Source organism: Notolabrus celidotus, chromosome 2, assembly GCF_009762535.1.
Source record: "Notolabrus celidotus isolate fNotCel1 chromosome 2, fNotCel1.pri, whole genome shotgun sequence".
NCBI lineage: Eukaryota > Metazoa > Chordata > Actinopteri > Labriformes > Labridae > Notolabrus > Notolabrus celidotus.
In genome coordinates, this window is record NC_048273.1 from 38,432,287 (window position 1) to 38,454,246 (window position 21,960).

The 21,960-nt window shown below is 40.1% G+C and overlaps 1 protein-coding gene across 2 annotated transcripts in view; it reads left to right on the plus strand.

Moving 5' to 3' along the window:
* Nucleotides 1-21,673, plus strand: part of pla2g4ab (phospholipase A2, group IVAb (cytosolic, calcium-dependent)) — a 30,763-nt gene extending 9,090 nt beyond the window's left edge. For both annotated transcript variants that reach the window (XM_034676079.1, XM_034676086.1), the window contains exons 8-19: nt 2,951-3,087; nt 3,412-3,634; nt 4,706-4,820; nt 7,311-7,448; nt 7,533-7,622; nt 10,359-10,424; nt 11,218-11,348; nt 11,483-11,594; nt 12,791-12,975; nt 13,074-13,263; nt 16,277-16,434; nt 18,165-21,673. In XM_034676079.1, coding sequence (XP_034531970.1) covers nt 2,951-3,087; nt 3,412-3,634; nt 4,706-4,820; nt 7,311-7,448; nt 7,533-7,622; nt 10,359-10,424; nt 11,218-11,348; nt 11,483-11,594; nt 12,791-12,975; nt 13,074-13,263; nt 16,277-16,434; nt 18,165-18,323 — 1,704 coding nt within the window. In that variant the 3' untranslated portion in view covers nt 18,324-21,673. The remainder of the gene's footprint in view (nt 1-2,950; nt 3,088-3,411; nt 3,635-4,705; nt 4,821-7,310; nt 7,449-7,532; nt 7,623-10,358; nt 10,425-11,217; nt 11,349-11,482; nt 11,595-12,790; nt 12,976-13,073; nt 13,264-16,276; nt 16,435-18,164) is intronic.
* Nucleotides 21,674-21,960: the final 287 nt, after the last annotated feature.

Sequence of the window (21,960 nt, forward strand, 5' to 3'; positions counted from 1 at the left end):
AGGATTGTAACTAGTATATGGTTTATTCAAACTCTGACAGTGTCACCCAGTCAGGATTGTAACAAGTATATGGTTTATTCACACTCTGACCATGTTGACCAGTCAGGATTGTAACTAGTATATGGTTTATTCAAACTCTGACAGTGTCACCCAGTCAGGATTGTAACTAGTATATGGTTTATTCACACTCTGACAGTGTCTCCCAGTCAGGATTGTAACTAGTATATGGTTTATTCAAACTCTGACCGTGTCGCCCAGTCAGGATTGTAACTAGTATATGGTTTATTCAAACTCTGACCGTGTCGCCCAGTCAGGATTGTAACTAGTATATGGTTTATTCAAACTCTGACAGTGTCGACCAGTCAGGATTGTAACAAGTATATGGTTTATTCACACTCTGACAGTGTCTCCCAGTCAGGATTGTAACTAGTATATGGTTTATTCACACTCTGACAGTGTCTCCCAGTCAGGATTGTAACTAGTATATGGTTTATTCAAACTTTGACAGTGTCACCCAGTCAGGATTGTAACTAGTATATGGTTTATTCACACTCTGACAGTGTCACCCAGTCAGGATTGTAACTAGTATATGGTTTATTCACACTCTGACAGTGTCACCCAGTCAGGATTGTAACTAGTATATGGTTTATTCACACTCTGACAGTGTCACCCAGTCAGGATTGTAACTAGTATATGGTTTATTCAAACTCTGACAGTGTCACCCAGTCAGGATTGTAACTAGTATATGGTTTATTCAAACTTTGACAGTGTCACCCAGTCAGGATTGTAATTAGTATATGGTTTATTCAAACTTTGACAGTGTCACCCAGTCAGGATTGTAACTAGTATATGGTTTATTCAAACTTTGACAGTGTCACCCAGTCAGGATTGTAACTAGTATATGGTTTATTCAAACTCTGACAGTGTCACTCAGTCAGGATTGTAACTAGTATATGGTTTATTCACACTCTGACAGTGTCACCCAGTCAGGATTGTAACTAGTATATTGTTTTATTTTTTGTGCTGGTGTCTTGCATGTATTTGCTCCATCTCCTTCCTCGTCAGTCGTCTCTCCTCCCATTTCAAATGGAGACGCCAAAAGTTGGTGAAAAGAAGACCTCAGCGCGGAGTACGTCGGTCAATTCAGCTTCATATGCATAGATGAGAAGAAAACAAAGACAATTGGAAATAGCCGCAGAAGCAAGGGGGGACCTTTCTAGACTACAAAACAAAGGAAATCAAACGAGGGACAGCTGGTGAAAAAAGAGAACAGTTCTGGGGAAAACGGGACGGGTGGCAACTCTTGATGTTACCCTAAGACAGTGTTTAGCTAGCTGTTTTACCCTTCTTCCTACCTTCACGCTACCATCGCTAACAGTTTTCTGTCTGTAGCATTTTAACTAGCATCTCTTAAGGTACTTCCTTTCTTCCTCTCAGCAAGACAGCAACAAGTGAGTTTACCAGATGTCAAACTATTCCTTTAATAACATGATAACCATAGACTGTATAAATAATGATCGTAGTATCCGTGACATCACCAATCTGTTCCTGAACGCTGTTTTGAAGCCAATCGTCAGTGGCAGCCATATTGGAAATGCAGAACTCAACCAGGAAGAGTGTGACGTAAAGAGGCAGAGTTTTAGCCTCCTCACTAACAGCTATGTGTTCCCGTCTGGGAGTCAAGTCAGTCATGTCCTTATTTGGGCAAAAACTCGTAATCTTAATATCTTCTGGACCGCTGCATTAGAAATAAAGTCACCCCGTACAGTGTGTGCCGATAGAGAGATTAACTACGTAGACCCAAGCCGTTTTTTGAACCAGGCTGTAAACATGTTTATTTCTGCTGTAAAGATCGTCTTCTTTGAATGGGTGTGTATGTGGTTTCTGGTGTTTCTGCAGCCAGCCTCTAGTGGATGCTCGATGAACTGCAGTTTATAACACTTCCGCATGGGCTTCATATTTTGAGACCTGAGCTAAGCTGGTTTACCCTTTTCTGCTAGCTTGCTACCATACTGCTAACCTAAAAGCTAATACGGCATTTGCTGCAGTTGCAAAACTTTTCATAGAGCATTTGAAACCTATCCCTATCTTCACCTCAGCATCCCCCTTTGGGTTATTGGTCTTTGTTTTTGCAGGTGGAGTAAATATCACACCTAACCGTACCTGCTGAGCTACACTTTGTGTGTTCTTGTGTGGAGTGATGAGCTCAGAGCCAAAGTGTTTTACCTATGTTGTTCAAATTTAAACAAAGATAAAAGAAAAAAGGAAAATCATGCAATAGTTTGTGGTCTGTAATGTAACCAGACTTGCACACTTGCTAAATTCAAAGCTGTGATGTACTTTTCTCACACAGTTTGTTCTCAGCCTATACTGACACTTAAACATTTCCTTCAGCGGGGAAGAAGAAAACCATACCAAATACCTCTGTGAACTCTCCTCCCCTGAGCTGAGCAGAGCAAGGGAGCAGAAGTTTCTTCTTTTTTTCACTTGTGTGGTTTTGGCTAGCTGCCTCAGGGTTGGCTCTAATCTCCAGCCAGGCCTGCTCATGTCTTGAACATGCACCGGAAGCTCCAGAGGAATGAGATAACCAGCTCCTGCTCTCACTAGGCTGCTAACATCCAATATCTCTCCGCTCAGTGTGACTCTTGTGGAAAAATATCTGCCAGACTATTCAGACTCCACCATAAGCTACACATAGACTGCAGAGAGGAAGCTGTGTTGCAATATGAATTATGAAATTGCTGAAAATCGAAAGGCAGAAGTTAGAAAAAACTCTCAAAGGCGTGACGCAATTTGCTTCGGCACAATCACTGTATAGACTCTCAGGAGAGAATTACTCAACCTTAAACAATGAGATGGAATGGATGTGATTCTTTAAGCTGTGTAATATATAATTATGCAATAAAGCACGCTATCCTCTTCTTTCTTTGTGTTTTTGTGTGTGCTGTAGGTGCCAGTGATCGCTATTGCAGGTTCAGGGGGCGGTTTTCGTGCCATGGTGGGGTTCTCAGGTGTGATGAAAGCCTTGTTCGAGTCTGGGGTCCTGGATTGCGCCACATATGTTGCTGGGCTTTCGGGATCTACATGGTCAGTTTTTTATCTCCATTTATTCCTTTAATTTTTCTTTACTCTGATTACTAACCCCTCTTAAGCTTTTTTGTCTCTCTGCTGTATCTCATATATCCTTCCTCTGAGTTGCCTTCTCCTTTCTCTCGCACACTTTCTTGTCCTCCTCTGCTGCTATGAAGTGGTCATCAAGTAAGCATCTCTGGCATACATGAGTCAATCTTTACGTTTGTCAATGACTCTGCATCTGCCGTACAAGTGCAGTACCTCCTGCATAAATCTTGCAAAAAAGGATTTTTGTGCAAAACTAGTTCTTTCTCACCTGTTTTCTTTCTGTACCTGCAGGTACATGTCCACTCTGTACTCGCACCCAGACTTTCCAAATAAGGGCCCAGGGGACATCAACCCAGAGCTGATGAACAGAGTGAGCAGTAACCCTTTGAGGCTGTTGCTGCCACAACATATCACCAACTACATCCAGGCCCTCTGGACCAAAAAGGCCACAGGGCAGCCAGTAACCTTCACAGATATCTTTGGTATGCTCATAGGAGAGACGCTTATACCTGCGGTAAGAGACGCCTGACAGCTGTTTGTTTTCATTTTTGTAGGGACTCCTTATTTTTCCTGCTTCCTTCTTGCTCAGCAAATCCTCCTCTTTTTTAGATTCATGTTGCATATCCTCTTGTTTTTCTTTTGCATTCTTATGTTTGTCTTGTTTGGATTTTACTTTAGTATATTCATCAGTGGTGGACAAAGTGCACAGCTTCATTACTTAAGTCAAAGAAGAGACACTCTATGTCAAATATTACTCCAATACAAGTGAAAGTTGTTCAGTCAGATTATTACTTGAGTTAAAGTCCTGGAGTACTTGCTTTTAAAATACTGAAGTATTCAAAGTACTTCTTAAAATATCTTAAAACTTTGTATTTTTACAAAGCATGAGTGCAGTCAAGAATACATAGGAGTACATTCTGTTACATCATGTTTATTTAGAAACCATTACTTGAAATCTCTAAAAACTATACCATGGAATAAAAACAGACACTAAGTTACTCCACAGACACCTTAGTTTGAAATGTTCATCTGGAATCAAACAAACGTTACGTAGCTCAACACGCTCTCTCAGGTTGGACAGTGAATGTTTGTATGTTTGAGCAGAAATAGGGAGAACATTTCAAACCATACGTATCATTCTTCATTTAAAAACCTCTAACACGGGCTGAAGATATGACCATGGGTGCTCATGTGGAGAATTATAGCCATCATTACCACCTCTACATGAACTGACTGATCTGAGTGATGCTCTGTGTTTGCTCTACGTTCAATCGTGGAGACGCACGATATACAGGTACGACTAAACCACTGAGACAAGCAGAACAACACAAACACAGTTTACTGTCTTAGGATCAGATTTCAGAAAAGAGAAGGAAATTCATGAGCTGACTTCAAAGCTAAAGTAGAGAGTAACTAGAGCACTGATAGAAATGTAGTGGAGTCAAAAGTAATAAGTTCCCCCAAAAATAATCTCAAGTAAAGTACAGATACTCAAAAAATGTACTCTGTTACTGTCCACCACTGATATTCATGCATGCAGAGTGTGATTGTAAGTCACTTAAAGACTTTATTTGTCCCCTGATAGAGAATGGACATTAAGCTAAGCAGCATCCAGGAGAAAATAGACCAAGCCCAGAGTCCTCTTCCTCTCTTCACATGTCTGCATGTCAAGCCAGATGTGTCTGAGCTCATGTTTGCAGGTAAATCTCTGCTTTTCTGCTTATCTGTGTGTCCAGTTAGGCCGATGGCGTGTGCTGCACGTACTCTGAGAAAGTTTTGCATGTTTTATGAATAACTAGAGAAGATCTTTGTATTTATAGCTAAGGTTATTGTTATTATATTTTCATTTTATTTTTTATTGTAGTTCTTATTCTTATTCCTATTCTTATGCCTTGTACAAAGAGAGCACAGTTTACCAAAGTCAAATTCCTTGTGTGTTCAAGCATACTTGGCGAATAAAGCTGATTCTGATTCTGATTCTGATTCTGATCAGACAAGTTTGGTGACATGCAAAACAACCCAGTGGTACTTATTTCCTTATGGTACTGCTCAGCCACCACAAACAAGATGTGTCAGGAAATTGTGGGCAACCGTCGAGTGATGGCTCTGCAGACAGAAACTGTTAAATATACAGGAACTAAGTAGTGTGAACAAGGTCAAAACACAGTCTGGGATTGTCCCATGTTGTGTACTACTTCCCTATATTCTATGTTCCCCACACAGTTGGTTACACATAATTCTGAATGAAAAGCTCATTAAAGGAACCACAAATGTCTCAGATGACCTCTGACAGATTTCTGAATATTCGTCAGCTTCCAAATAAAAAAAGATTAAGTTGTGGCCAGACTCTAATGAGCGATGAACATTTGACACACTTCTTAGAGTTCTTCTGTAAACTAGAAACATGAGACTGACTCATCATACCGGCATTCCGATAAAATCTTCATGTCCTCATTCATTGGAGAACGCTGCGCAATCCTCTCACTCCTGCTGCGAACTTGAGGAAATCTTCCTCCTCACACATCAAAGTCAGATTGTTGTTAAAATGATTATACTTGCAAATTATAGATGTTCCTAAATATCCAGTTAGAGGAAGGACAAGACAACACAAGCTACACTATGCTTGTGTGAGTTCAGGAACAAAAAGTCTAAAAGCTAAGAGAAACACACAGATGGAAATTTGTGAAGCCAAAGAAAACTGTGACATGATCACTTAAGGTTCTTTATTGAACAGAATCTCACTCAGTGGCGAAAGGAAAAACTGAAGCATGTCAAGACACATATGTGACAGCTGGTTTAGGACGTGCCAGTGCTGTGCAGTGTTACTTCACATAAGCACGGATAAGGCAGTGTAGTGGCTGTTTGACTTTGTCTATTTTGAAAGAAACAAACTCAAAATCAAACCGGCCACAGGGTACAGGGAGAGTGGATCTTACACAGGATCCAAAGAGTGTGGATGTCCAGCGTCTTTGGTGTTTTAATAAACAAAAAAGGCTTCTTACAAACAATCGTTAGCGTTTTCGTGCTCTCACTTATCCAGGTAGAAAACCATTAATCTTACCTGTCGTCTGCCCCTCCTATCTTACCTGCCCATCTATATCCATCACCTGGTGCAAAACTACCAACTAATCAAAGTGAGTACTGAAGTATATTAATAACACCTAAGGCATCAAACTTATCCTATGTTTCCCTTGAATGAAATAGCAATACATTAATTAATTAAAGTAAAATAATAAAGTATATGAAATTATGGAAATAGCTCCAACAGGCAGTATTCATATTTATCTTCTCATCGTCACAGCTTCACTTAAAACCAAAAATTAAAAGCATGACATGTATACGCAAAGTCATGAAAAGTTCAACTAAAATACACAAAACCTGAATTTCAGTGTTGCACTTATTCCTCCTGTTTCCAAAATTCACAGTTTTTTTTCAAGAGACATCTAAAGTAAGGTCAAGCTTTGGTATTATTTCAGTTTTTAGAGGCAATTTTTGATGGTTCATTCTCTGATCATCTATTTAAAACTCCTGTGGGGAACTTTGTAAACTTTGCCCTAGATAGTCACGTTTCCTGATAAAAAAAACCCTAGCAGCAGCTTCAGGCATTAAAGATCACAATATAGTAATCGTCTGCCTTGGTAACCAATAAAGAGGCATCACTTCTAAAACTCACCAGAGCTTTAAATGCATCTGAAAGCATTTCTGATTTATTTGACTTTTACCCTTCTCTGTGAAACTTTAACAATTTCTTCTCTATTGTTAGCTCTTATTTTACGTTGAAGTGTAGCAACATTATATGTTTTAGTTTCTTGACCCTGAAAAGCAGGTGTTACAGGTTTTAGTTTTAGAATTCCTCAGAATAATTTGCTCCCCTTTCATTAGAGCAAATATGTCAATTTCTCAATACATTGAGGGTGAGTATGATGAACAACACTATTAACAAAACATGACATTTTGGACAAATTGCAAAAATGTAAACCTTTGACATCAGTAATATATTTGTGAGTCATCATGCAGAAGTTTTACATGTTTGGGGGTACTTTTTTGATCAAGAACAAAGCCATTACTGCATTTATTATCTCTACTTGTGTTGTTCTTATGCACACTGAGTCACTTTATCAGCATAGTGATCATATTAGTTGCACAAATGTTACATTTCTGTCACATTAACACGTAGTTTCACCCTGCAGACTGGGTGGAGTTCAGCCCGTATGAAATTGGAATGGCAAAGTACGGCACCTTCATGACGCCTGACTTGTTTGGGAGCAAGTTCTTCATGGGAACTGTTGTCAAGAAGTATGAGGAAAACCCTCTTCATTTTCTCATGGGTGAGACGATGTTGTCATAGAAACTCCACAGTCAGACCATGCACATGAGTCACCTTTCTAACTCTGTGTCTTCCACTGCGTCAGGTGTGTGGGGCAGCGCCTTCTCCATCCTATTCAACAGAGTCCTGGGAGTCAAAGACACAGTGGGTGGCAGCACCATGGAGGAAGAGTTAGGTAGTCTATCTCTGTTCCTTCTGTTTGTTACATGTTGTGTTGATTTTAATTCGACTTGATTTACAGATTATGTGAAAAAGGAAGTTTTAAATAAAGCGTCTCAACCCAGAATTATCAGATCTAAATGAATTGAGCAATACTTTGTTATTGCTTAAGTAAGGAATAATGTATGGTTAGCAGGTAGTTATGGGAAATAGAATCCCGACAGGATCACCCAGCTGCTAACTTAAAATGCAAACCTTGACTAAGAGTTTATTTTATTGATTTAAAATGATTTATGTTTACAGTTTTAGAAAAATAGTCCCAGCAATTCCAGTCAGTTAGCGTTCCATTTTGATGGATTCTTATCTGCCTGTTGCGGTTGATTTAAAGCCAGGGTTGGTAGTCAGATTTAGATACACACTTATACTGGTTTTACTGGTTAAAATGATCTTTATGTCCCGATGCTAATCAACACAAAAAGTGTTCTTAAAAAAGAGGTAAAAAAAGCTGCTATCTACAGCCGGAGTAAACCTGGGAAAACACCAACCAATCCCTGCCATCAGGAGACAAATGATGAAACCAATCAAATCCTGTCCTGCCATTCTGCCCGCCTCCTGCAGAGCGTACATTTCATGTTTGTTTGTGTTTTTAACTTTCACTATGAGAATGTTTTGATGTTTTCTTACCGCTGAGTGAGACATGAGTTGACGTAGTGCAAAACACAAACCATGTGCTGAGGACCGGTTTTGAATCAGTCACCATCGTGTGGTCGCAAATGTGAGGGGGGGGGTGTCATTTTTGAGGAGCTCCGAGGGGAGGGGGGAGGGGTTAGACGGAGTCCTGAGGAAATACTACATTCAAATTCATACTAGTTTTCCGTGACTACCAACCCTAGCTTTAACATGAAACTGTCCTCATTCAGCTCTCCTTCTTCTCTGAGCTCTGTGGTTCACACACCTTTAAAAGAAACTAATGTCACAACTTTGAACCCTGCTGCTATCATCACCACCGCTCATGGTTTAACTTTCTTTGGAGAGATCACTAACCTAAAGTTTCTCTCACCTGCTCCACTCGTTGATAATAATGTTGGACAGGATCCAAAATGAAAATGTCCGTAGCCTGCTGATTTAGCATGCTAACTGAAACTAGTGTTTTAGCTACATTGTTTTGATGCTAACAGAAGCTAACAGTTTTACCTCACCTTATGGTTTATGGTGTCAACAAGCAGAAGCTAAATGTGCCGGTTCGATTTGACATGACGTGTGATCGGTTTGCCTCTGTCGTTGCTCATGTTAGTGAAAGTTAATAGCCGTTGTCATGGAGTTTTTACCAATCAGAATTTAGGCAACTTACACAGTAAAAAGCCGGGTTATAAGGAGAAAACAAGGCACTAAATATATGATTAAAATGACCCCATATTTGTGATGACATGTTTTGAAACTTAAGATCTTGACTGTCTTGAAAACAATCCTAAGTATTTGGCATGGGTACTTTATCTGAGAGGTTGAAGGTGTTTGTTTTCAGATAATGTCATTGTGTTGTGTCCGCATACGTAGATCCACTGATAAAGGAACACCCTCAGCTGTGTTTGAGAACATTGTTGTCTGAATTTTCTTACGTTTGCAGCCTGATCTCGTGCCAAAGTAACTTTCACACACATGCACACCTGCAGGTATCCTTTTTCAATATATTTTTATTGATTTTTCATGGACATACTTTCATTATAATCAGGGGTACAATGTTGAATATAGACACAAATATATCCAGTTGCATACATATGTGAAGTGTTGCCAGTCAAAGTAATTTAACAGTATACCAAGTCTGCTGGATGTTAATCAGTCCATCTGCAGCCCATCAAGATCCTTGACAAAGTTCATGAAACCATCCCAGGTGCTATGAAAGTTCTGGAGGGCGCCATTTACACTTTATCGGATCTTTTCCAACTGAAGACTAGACATAATATTACGGATGAGATGAGTGTGGGTGGGTGGAGCAGCGTTCTTCCAGTTCAGCAATATCAACAGCCGTGCTAGTATGGAGCTTTTTTCTGTTTGGTAGTTGTGGTTATGTTTGCTGGGGGTACACCAAAGATAGCAGTGAGGGGGCAGAGGGGAATACCTTTCTTAAATATTTTAGAGAACAAATTAAAGAAGGAGGACCAAAATTGATCTAGTTCTGAGCATCCCCAAAACATGTGGTAAAGGGTTGCAGGCACTATTTTGCATCGATAGCAGTGAGGGTCTATGTTAGGGTACAGTTTAGCCAGGGCAGAGTTGCAGTAATGAAGATGATGCAGGACTTTGAACTGGATCAGACTGTGACGCGCACATATGTTATCTTAGCAGATTTAAATGTTTATCATGAGTGTATTTTGTGAAGTTGCCACAACAGTGGGATGGTATCAGCTTCCTGTGTGTATCCTGACAGCTCATCGGATGTTTGTTGTTGGTTGAATGCATTTGTTTGGGGTGACCTTCAAGCATTCAGGCACACTCTCAAAGCAAGGGTTGTTCCAGAGTACTAAGAACATCTCCACCCAGTTTAAGAATGAATGACTTCATCAGACGTATTGCATTTCTCCAATCACTTTCCTTATAGAGGTCCACAATAGATGGAGATTTGATAATGTCACATAACTGAGCCAAACCTTCAGTCACTGTCAGGGGAGGTGTTTATTTTTGGTTCAAGTGAGATTAACAAGCTTTTTTTAGAAGTTGGAACCCAATGAGTGAAGCTCTCTCTTGTGTTTTACAGAGCAGATTAAACCGCAGCACATCGTGGGAGAAGACAGTCTGGACAATGACGAAGAGCCACGTAAAGGTGAGCTGAGATGATGAGTCATGTGAGACACCTGTCAGTGTGTCATCTCATCTGTTGTTGTTCTGTAGAAACATGTGACTTAGACTGTTAGCAGCAAACATTTCGATGCATTTCAGGCAAGAGGAAGGTCAACGCCTCAACACATTTTTGTGGTGATGTTCTCATTTTCATCTGTTAGCGTGACAAAGCTACAGTGACTGTGGTTCCTGTAGAGGAGATATGAGGCCCTTACTTTTATCTCTTTGCAGCTGCACTCGGCTGTTTTCGTCTTTAGCTCTCTGTGATTGTATTGAGAATAATGCAAAGGATGAATTTTAGGTACATGCTTTTTCATTTGCTAGTGTGAGCTTTGGTTGTGTGATAAAAAAGGGGGCAAGCAATACAAAGAGGAAGACGTATTTATAGAGAGGGGGAGGGTTATAAGTGAGAAGCAGACTTTCAGTTCAGATTAACTCCCCTTGCAGATAGACTCACTTTATCTTTGCACAGTAAAAGGTCATATCTGTACTCTTTATCTTAGTTACACACTTCCCACTTCTGTTTCTAGAATCAGTTCTGACTCACACATCATTTCTGGTGACCCTGAAACCAAAAGTATTCTTGTTCTTGGTGTGATGCATATAAAATAGATCTCTTTGATACCAGGAATTTGTGTTTAAGGAAATTCAGGTGCAGTTTCCTTGGAAAGTCTCTAAGTTTTATTCCAGAAAACTCTAGAATTAATGTTAATCTGTGGTTTATGTTAATCCTTTGTCACATTGAAAGTATTTCCTGTATCTATCGTGTCATTTAGCGGGGTCAGAGAACCAGGAGGCGGAGGACGAGTACCATCGCACGGCTCAGGCAAGCTGGGTTCAACGAATGTTCACGTCCCTCTTCAGCGACTCTGCTTTATTCAACACAAGAGAGGGCCGAGCAGGGAAGGTACTTAACTCTGTTAAGTAACCATGAAGTCATGTTACACTCCAGTGAAAACACAGCTTTTTGCTGGTTCTGCATTCTTCTTTAACATCCTTCTTCAACATCCTTCCGTCTTTTCTCCCTATCCTTGTTCTCAGGTGCATAATTTCATGTTGGGCTTGAACCTGAACACCAACGTACCGTTCTCTCCATGCAGTGATGTTGCATGCCACGCCCCTACACCTGAGGAGGAGGTGGATGCTGTCACAGGTAGCAAGGAGAAGTAATTGTGAATATGATCAATTACCTTTTTCAGCAATTTATTTATAACTGAGTGAGGTGGTGTTTGGGAACTTGACAAAGAAACAACAACAACAACGGTATTTTGATATTTAGAAATTGATGAGAATAAGGGTGTATGACCTTATAATAACTTTGCAAGTCAATGCATGTGAACTTTAGATATCTAGCACCATGTGTCCAACCCTGAATTCTACTCAAGTTAATGTTCTTTGTTGTGAAGTTGTTATTTTTCAAGCCACTTGTAGGCACCGCAATAGGCTGTAAATCCAACGTGTTCCCATCTACACACCTAGCAGACTCAGAGTTTTTCTCCATCTTCTCCTTCTGTTTTTTTTTATTCTTTGTTTTCATAATTGGTTATTCAGATTATTGAGATATAAAAGAGATAATTGTGTTAATTTCCTCTGCAGTCCTCAGTTTTTAAAGATTGTTGGAACAACCTTGGGGAGACAATATGTATACATTAGAGTGAACCAGAAGCATTTCAGAGAGAAACATGAAAAAACAACACCCCAAAAAACACAAACATGCAAGTTGCTTAGACAAGACAGCATCACAGGGGCTGTTTGATGGTGTCATCCACGAAATCTGTCCGTACAGGTTTTACATATTTAATGTATTTGGTCCAGAGTTTAATAAATACATCTTTCTGAAGTCACATCATCAATTTTTCTCCCTCTCTAACTACTAAATGCTTCATTATGAGCACCAGTTGTAAACTTTTGTGTGTTGTTTTGCGGCTGTCTGACAACCAAAGCTTGGACAGCAGTGAGAGGAAACAGAGTTCTGATGATGTCGACTGAAAAACAGAAACAATGAACTAAAAAGTGCTAAATTGCACCTCAGAGCTGAGAGAAAGTGCAAACTTGGGTGATCATTTTATCTAAACTTCTATCGCATTACATGAATCTTTTTTTTTTATAAATTAAAAAAGTGTCGCAATTTGAAAATGAGTAAGGTGGATTTACCGGTACAGCAATAAAAGAACACGAGGTGTTGTTTTAAAAACAAGACGTTACCCAGCCCAACTTCTTCTGAACATTATCACATAGTGACAGATTCATTGGAAGAGTCAGTAGTGTGGAACAAAATTTGGCAGCTGATGATAACTATCTATCATACATGTTTTTGAATTACTCATTCCATGTATCACTCTCTCTCAGACCCGGATGAGTTTGATCGTATTTATGAGCCTCTGGATGTGAAGAGTAAGAAGATCCATGTAGTGGACAGCGGCCTAACCTACAACCTCCCCTACCCTCTCCTCCTGCGGACGCAGCGCACTGTCGACCTCATCATCTCCTTTGACTTTTCTGCACGACCAAGCGACTCCAGCCCGCCTTTCAAGGTCTGAGTAGAAAACTTTTAACACTCATTTTTTGCTAAAAGTGGTCTGTGTAAACGTGTAATTGTAGTTCCTCTTTTGATTGTGCATTTACGTTGCAGGAGCTCCTTTTGGCTGAAAAGTGGGCACGAATGAACAAGCTTCCATTCCCCAAGATCGACCCTAAAGTCTTTGACCGTGAGGGCCTGAAGGAATGCTATGTCTTCAAGCCAAAGATAGGCGAAAGGAACTGCCCGACTGTCATCCACTTTGTCCTGGTCAACATCAACTTCAGGAAATTCAAGGCACCCGGTGAGTATTTATATATTTTTAACCTTTATTTAACCAGATGAGACCCATTGAGATCAAGACCTCATTTACAAGGGCAACCTGGCCAAGAGGTCAGCAGCACACATCAAAGTAAATAGCGCAACTCAACAGCATGGAGCATATACAGACAGTATGTAGAAACAATCAATCATTTGAAAGTGCAACTTATTTGCGAATAAAGTACAATTTGTGATTACAAAACAGCATTTGAAACCACAGGCACTGTTCTGGGGTGTGTCTTTCATTTAAGATGGACCCAAAGGCGTCAATTGAGATAAGATCTGACAGATTCAAATCCTTCTGGAGCGGATTCCAAGCAGTAGGAGCAGCAAAACTGAACGCTCTCTTGTCGAACTCTGTTCGAACACAGGGAACACACATTTGTAAAGTGTCACAGGAGCGCAAGGCATAGTGGCTTTTTGATCTTTGAAGATACACACATAAATACATTGGGACCAATCCAAGAAGACATTTATAAATTAGACGTAGCCAATCTGTATGCCTGCGTACACTCAGGGATGGCCAGTCAGCTTTGACACTAGTATGTGCATGTGTGGGGAGGAAAATATTCCAAGGCTCTTTGTGTAATTGTAATAATGGTGTTTTACCGTCATGGCATATGAGGCATCCCTTCCTTGAATCTGCACTCTGGAATTCAACCATATTCGGTCAGCAGCAGGCCTTTTTTTTTTAAAGTCGGGCCTCTCGTCTGAGTGACCCCATTATAAAGGTCTCTGCCCACCAAGGATTCATGTTGGAAATGGTGTGTCTGTCGTTAAGCATACCTGCAGTTTACTTAAGAAGAATGTGTGTGCGGATGTGAAGTACAGCGTGTTCAGTGTTTCATGAGGAGCTCTGGGTGAGTTATGGTTCCTCAAGGAGCCAGGTGCCAGCTGGGAATCTCTCGCTCCAGTGGGAGAGCTCTGTGTGTAAACAGACCGTATGTCATGAGCCATACTGAGACACATTAACCACATCTCATGTCCACCTCTGCCTCTTTACATTCAGTAGGTCATCGGCCCACATACTTCCTCAGTCTGTTTATGGAGGTTAGATAAGATTTTTGTACTGAAACCCAGAGAACATCTGACGGAAATTGTACCATAAATGGACTTCCTATATGTGAAAAGTTATACAGGCCATCCCAGGTTCACTCTATGTCCATATGGTATGTATGCATTTCCAAAACCAGAAACATCTGTTCCATCTGTAGTTGTATAATTCAGGGTCAAAACCGATGATGTTTTAAGTGTGGGTTTCAGGGAAGGGTCCAGACTTTTTTCATATGCATAGGGAGGAGGACATTTTCTGTGCTACAAAAAAAATCCCAAGTCTCAGTTTTTCTCCTTTAATGCCTTGATTTAGAGGATAGGACAGAGGATACAATAAGAAACTGGCAGGAGAGAGTAGGGATGACAGAACCCAGATCACCTCCTCTCTGTGCTAAAGCCTCTGTACATGGGGCGCATAATTTACCAACTGTGCTGAACCAGCACTCAAGGACCAATTTCTAAAATATTTTCAAAACTGTGAGACAAACGTGTTTGATTCCACGTTTATTTCCCAGTGAATAAAATAACTAAAAAGTAATCACAGAGTATGCGTGCATTATACAAGTATAAAAAAAATGGTGTTAAAGGAAATTGGATAAATGCTCTATTATTGTGTTAACTTTGATAATGTTTTAAAAACCAATAAAGCAGATGTAGCATGCTTACCCTAAGGTCTAATGTAAGGGTTTCTGTAGCTTTGGTTAAATTGTCTGCATAAGACGCTACAAACGTCCAACAACCAACCAGTCAACCGTACAATCTGCAGACCAACCTACTATTAGGCCACACGTCCGTCCGTCCGTCAGTCCGTCCGTCCAACCAACCAACCAACCAACCAACCAACCAACCAACCACATAACCAACCAACCAACCAAACAACCAACCAACCAACAAACCAACCAACCAACCAACCAACCAACAAACCAACCAACCAACAGACCAACCAACCAAACAACCAACCAACAAACAAACCCAACAATCAACCGGCCAACCTACCATTAGATCAACCTACCAACAGATCAAATGTCCAACTAACCATCCGACAAAAATAAACCAAAACCCAACCGACCAACCTACCACTAGATCAACCTGCCAACAGACCAAATGTCCAACCAACCAACCAACCAACCAACCAACCAACCAACCAACCAACCAACCAACCAACCAACCAACCATTAGATCAACCTACCAACAGATCAAATGTCCAGCTAACCATCCAACAAATCAACCAAAAACCAACTAACCAACCTACCAATAGATCAAACTACCAACAGACCAAATGTCCAACCAACCAACCAACCAGCCAACCAACCAACCAACCAACCAACCAACCAACCAACCAACCAACCAACCAACCACCAGACCAACCAACCAACCAACCACCAGACCAACCAACCAACCAACCAACCAATCAACCAACCAACCACCAGACCAACCAACCAACCAACCAACTAACCGACCGAACGTCTAACCAACCAACTACCCAACTAACCAACAGACCAACAATCTATTAGATCAACCTACCAACAGACCAAACGTCCAACCAACTGACCGACCGACTGACCGACCGACTGACCGACCGACCGACCGACCGACCGACCGACCAACCATCTATTAGATCAACCTACCAACAGACCAAACGTCTAACCAACCAACCAAATAACCAACAGACCAAACATCTAACCAATCAACCAACCAACCAAACATCTAACCAACCAACTGATCAAGTGAGCTTAAGACCAGCAAGCCAAACAAACAAACGCAACTTGTTTTTTTTGTTGCCAAGTATAAGAACTACTTCTGAAAGTCAATCTCTAAACCAGTGTAAATAGGAAAAAATCACTCACTTTGATGCAGCTGTTGTAGCCAATTTGACTTATTAATGGTTTTTATGTGAATTCCTTTTTAATTTGTATACTTTTTATTGTGCAAATATTTCACAGGTGTTCCCAGAGAGACCGAGAAGGAGAAGGAGTTGGCTGATTTTGACATCTTTGATGATCCAGAGAGCCCGTTCTCCACTTTTAACTTCCAGTATCCAAACGAGGCCTATGTCAGACTCCATGACCTAATGGAGTTCAACACTCTCAACAACCTGGAGGTCAGTTTGTTCTTTTGATACAGAATGCTAAGATAGCGTAGGTGAGGTTTTCAGAAGTTCCAACTGTTTCCATGATGACCTTTTTAAACTGTTTGCTTGTTAGTTTGTTTACAATATAAAGAGCAACTGTAAACAGGCAAGAGACCCCTGTGTCACAAGCTTTGGTTACAAACCTCCTAACATGTCATTAGCATTTGCATTTGCATTTGCATTTTGAAAACAATTCTACGTTGAAAACAGAATATCCTGCTTATGCAACCCCTGTTTGTTAGAAAAAAGGAGGGAATTTGTGTTTGTAAACATATTACATAAAGTTAGTCTGTGGAGAAAAAAAGAAAAAAGGAACTTCACATGGCATGTCTGATTTTTAATTAATACCTTCTGTCTTTTTTTCTTAACCCACCCTCATTCTGTATTGTCTGTGAGGGAGTTGCAAATTTTTGCATCATCATGTCACCACACAAATATTAGTTTGTTGTGTAACATCGAAAATGTCAAATACCAAAAGCCCATCTAAGACCGGATAGTGCAAGTCTGTACAAGCTTCTCATGAAGGTGTGTCAAAGTAAGAGGTCAGATTGACTTTCTCTCTCTTGATCTGAGTCACTTCCCCGCTGAGTAACCATTGAAATGTGATGCAACGTCAACCTGGTGATTTCACAGGAAGGTCAGCTTATATGAATGGGATTAAATGCATGCAGCAACACTGCTGGGTGGATAGCCGTTAAGGAGCCCGGTGTTATTAGTCATGAAATGTTATTGATGGTTTTGAAAAATCTGCCTGGCAACACAAATGTTCCGTAAATCAGCCAACACACAAGAAAACGTTAGCAACAAAACTCACGATTTCCATGATGTAATCTTTAATGCCTGTTACAGCTAGTTACCGGAGTAAGGTATCAAACTTTAGCTGTATGCTGCACAAATCACCTTTTATCTAATTTTCAGCAGCAAAAATTCATGCTACTCTATATTAAAGGGTAGAAGAAAAAGAAAAAGTCTTTGTCCACAGGGGGCGCCAAAATCAACAGACCCCAAAAGTTACTTACACCAGCTTTAACAAGTTAAGATTAATTTCATCTTTATTTATTTAAGACATGTAACACAAACATGTAGACCAATGTGGCACAAACAGATTAGAAAATAAAGATATATGAAAATAATAACATTTTATAACATTTAAAAATACTTCAAAAAATACAACAGCAAAAACAGTAACATTTCAAAATAAATAATACATACATAAATATTAGTGAATAGTTTAACAGGAGTAAGTCAACACAAAAGATAAATATTTTGTAGAAACAATGATGTTAACTTTGCCTGAGGCTTTAAAGTTAAAAGATAAAAAGTTCAGTTTTGTGTCCATTAGCAATTATAGCAACACTAGTGATGCAAATGGATTTGTCCAGAAGTTTCATCGGGGGTGAGATATTCCAGCGTAGTTAGATTATTGTGAAATAGTTAACAAAAGACCTATTCTAGCCTGAGATTTTACTTTTTGGCTTTAAGAGATTCAGCATTGATTGATTGATTGATTGAGTGATTGATTGATTGATTGATTGATTGATTGATTGATTGCAGCAACTTGCATGTAAAGGTGAGATAAACCAGCTAGCTTTGATAAAGTGATGTTTACCTGAGTGACACATGACAGGCAGGTAGAACATAAGTTCACTTTTTTATTTACCCACACACTTGTTGCTTGTTCTTGTATTTGCATCCTGTAGGTGATCAAAGAAGCTATCAAGGACTGCATCGTGGCCCGGAAAGAGAACCCCTTGTGCCGCCCCGCTCCCTTCTCCCTCAGTGAGATCCCAAAAAAGAAGTTCCTTAAAAGAGAGTCTCTAGTAAAACCCTGGAGCCGCCTGGAAAACGACAAACAGTAGCTCGGTCCAGGACTTTGGATAAAGAGGACTTTCGGGTTTTTGTAGAATCTGGCTTCAAGTGAAGCGTCTTCATTTTGGAAAATGCAATCAAGTTGATCCTTTTCTGTCTACTTTAAATCATAACTTTGAGCCTAAGCTCTTCCTGGTTAACTCCACATGATTGCATTCATAAACAACTCTCCTCTGCCTGCTGTGATGATGAAAAAGACCACTTTCTAAAAATCGCAGTGTGACTCTATCATAAACTTTTTTATGAGAATTTCATGAATACTTTACTCTTTTATTTGTTTGACAGTGAATCCCAAACAAAGATATCTTTTCTATCCCTCTACTTTTGTGTTATAATGTGATTTTTATCAGTTGCAACATTCAGATCCTGCTGGATGCACTTCGTCTATAACTCTTCATGCAGGCTTGCTGTTTCTAAATTTGACCTGCAGCTGTTTGAAGCCTCACCTGTATCCTCCTTGTTTGTTAGCTGAACTCTTTCCATATTTAGAGTGCTTCCCCATAGCATGCAAATCAGTGTGTTTGTGTTTTTTCTCCACCGGATGGCTCGTCTAAACATGTAATCCTGTTTAAAAACATGGACGAGGAGCTGGTTACCGTCGGTTTTGTTTGATGGCAACTCCTAAACACCCTGAGTGCACCCCTTCTGGATACCTCAAACATCTCAATGTTGCTCACCCACCTACAGTCAGGGAGTGCCCCCTGCTCTCCTGCAGGGCGTGTCTCATATTTAAGCCTCCATTTTGGAAAAACAAAACTTGACACCATAGAAACGGCCTCGCTTCTTTGCTGCATTGGGATAAAGGTGTGTTTATTTTCCTGACCATGTTGTTTCAGGCTGCCTTTAGATACCGGCACGGTTTGTTTTTCACAGGCCATTTCCTCCCTTAACAAACCCCTGGACTCCTTGAACGCCCCGCACTGTGCAGCAGCGCCTCAGTCAGGGTGAAGAATGATGGGTGGAGTGGTGGGTGCCATCATGAGACCTGCTCGCAGCTGGAAACTGCATCTCTCTGTGGCACTCAGTGGAATTATACACACTACACCTACACCTGCTGCAGTGGAGGCCTGGAATCTGACACACTACACCTATACCTGCAGGGGCCCGAGGCTGCACACGGAGCAGTGGAATTTTACACTGGAGCATTTACATCAACCCCTATATGCTCAAGTTTCACCTATGGATGACACAGAGGAGAAAATGTGACCTGTAGGCTTGCTGCAGGGATTCATGATCCACCTTTATTTTTTTTATCATAGTATGTGTCAGCTTTTGTATGTTTTTGTTTGAGGAATATCTTGATTTTCTTGCAATGACTCACTACCACTCTCATATCTCTCTGTGCAAAAAGAAATTCACCTTGACACAACGTCTTGTTCAGGACTACAGTGGAGTGTGTTTATGCAGGATTTCTTCTACCAGTCTTTTTTTTAAAAAGAAGAGTTGCATTCCTGTATTGTAGGATGCAATGACCTCCTCTATAGTGTTTCAAACTGTGTTAAAGCTCCTGTAAGGAATTTTTAGCTGGTTGTGAAACAGGCTGAAGTTAACACTGGAGCGTCACTATGAGCTACAAAGGAAAACAAGACCATCATCAACAAAACTGAGGACTTTTGTGTAGCATTCTTTAATGCTTGTGACAAATGCTGCAGGGTAGGTGTCAGGTGAAGTGAGTCACAGCGTATGGCCTCTACACATTCCACAGCAAAGATTAACTCGTAATATGATATGTTTGTTAAAAAGCAGCAGGATAAGATTCAGTAATGAGACACAGCTTTGTCCACAGAGGGCGCCAAATTCAACACAATCCAAACACTCTTATCAGGAGCTTAAAAAAGATTACCTCAACTGGTTTTGAAACCTGGGAAGAGTCTGCGTAAATAATTTTGGAATAGACATTGCATTATATTTAATTAACTACTCTCTAAAGCTACTATGTGAACTATACAGATAATGATGACTGTTTCCCAGAGTTAGCCACTTGGACAGGAGTTGTGAAACAGTTGCAGTTTGGTTATTTTGAGTCACCAAAAGTACCTGGTTAGCATTAGAAAAGGCTATGGTTTAGGCTCAGATAGTCTATCATTGTGGACTTTTGGCTTCACGTGGAAGTGAATAAGAAAGAACTCGAGGGCATGTGGGAGAGTTTTACAAATCTCGACATGACCAGGCTCAGTCTGTAAGCTAAGTTAACAACCAACTTGCGACTTTGGTTTTTCATGTAGTATAAAAATAAGTTTGGAATAAATATTGAATTATTTTTAATTAACTACTTGCTAAGGCTATTTTTATCTGAACCTTAGATGAAGATGACTGTTTCCCTTAGACATGAGTAGTGAAACAGTTGCAGTTTGGTTATGTTGAGTCACCAAAAGTACCTGGTTAGACTTAGAAAAAACTATGGTCTAGGCTAATCCTAGTATGGGATAATCTATCATTGTGGACTTTTGGTTTCACATGGAAGTGAATAAGAAAGAACTTGAGGTGCATGTGAGAGAGTTTTACAAATCTCGACATGACCAGGCTCAGTCTGTAAGCTAAGCTAAGCTAACCAGCTAGCGACTTTGCTCTTTTATGTAGTTGCAAAAATAAGTTTGGAATAAACATTGCATTATTTTTAATTAACTACTTGCTAAAGCTACTTTTATGTGAACCATAGATGATGATGACTGTTTCCCAGGGTTAGCCACTTGGACAGGAGTTGTGAAACAGTTGCAGTTTGGTTATGTTGAGTCACCTGAAGTACTCGGTTAGATCATGGTCTAGGCTTGGATAATGTATCGTTGTGGACTTTTCGTTTCACGTGGAAGTGAGTAAGAAAGAACTTGAGCTGCATGTGGGAGAGTTTTACAAATCTCGACATGACCAGGCTCAGTCTGTAAGCTAAGCTAAGCTAAACTAACCAGCTAGCAACTTTGGTCTTTTTTGTAATTAGACATACGAGAGTGGTGTAAGTCTTGACCCATGCATGTTACTGTATTGTTGAAATCCTTTTCTATACTGACTAATAGTCAAAGCGATAACGCATCAAGCATTGATCCTTTCATGAATCCTTTTGTGACATCTTGTCAAACTCTCATGTTACTTCTCTATTTTTCCTCCTATAGGATAGAGACACTTTATTGAGAGACCTGTAGTCATTTTTAATGTTCTATATTTTTTGCTCTTTGCCTTTTTTATGATTCCTGACAATGTTTACAAATGTCTCAGATTCTAAATGGTCAGTTTTGAGGAACTAAGAAATGTACATAAAAACCCCTGTGGTCATCATTTTATAACTGGCAAAACATGACATGTTTATGTGCATCGTAAAAAGGCTGATAATAAAACAAAGAATGTATCCCGTGTGAAGAGTCTCTGTTGAAATATTAACGGTCTTCCTTGGTCACTGAGACCCTGGCTGAAATAACACAGCAGCTGATAACAAAGTGCAGAGAGATAGATCTGTTTCCTTCCCAGGGCAGGATTTGAGTGTTGATGTTTCGCACAGTGTGTAGTGTATGTTGGACTACAACACCAGGCAAAGATATGCAACGACTATATCCTCCTTTCTGTCTGACTCACACAAAGGTTATATCATGAGATTTACTGGTAACACTTTAAATAATGGGACACATATTTTAGAGA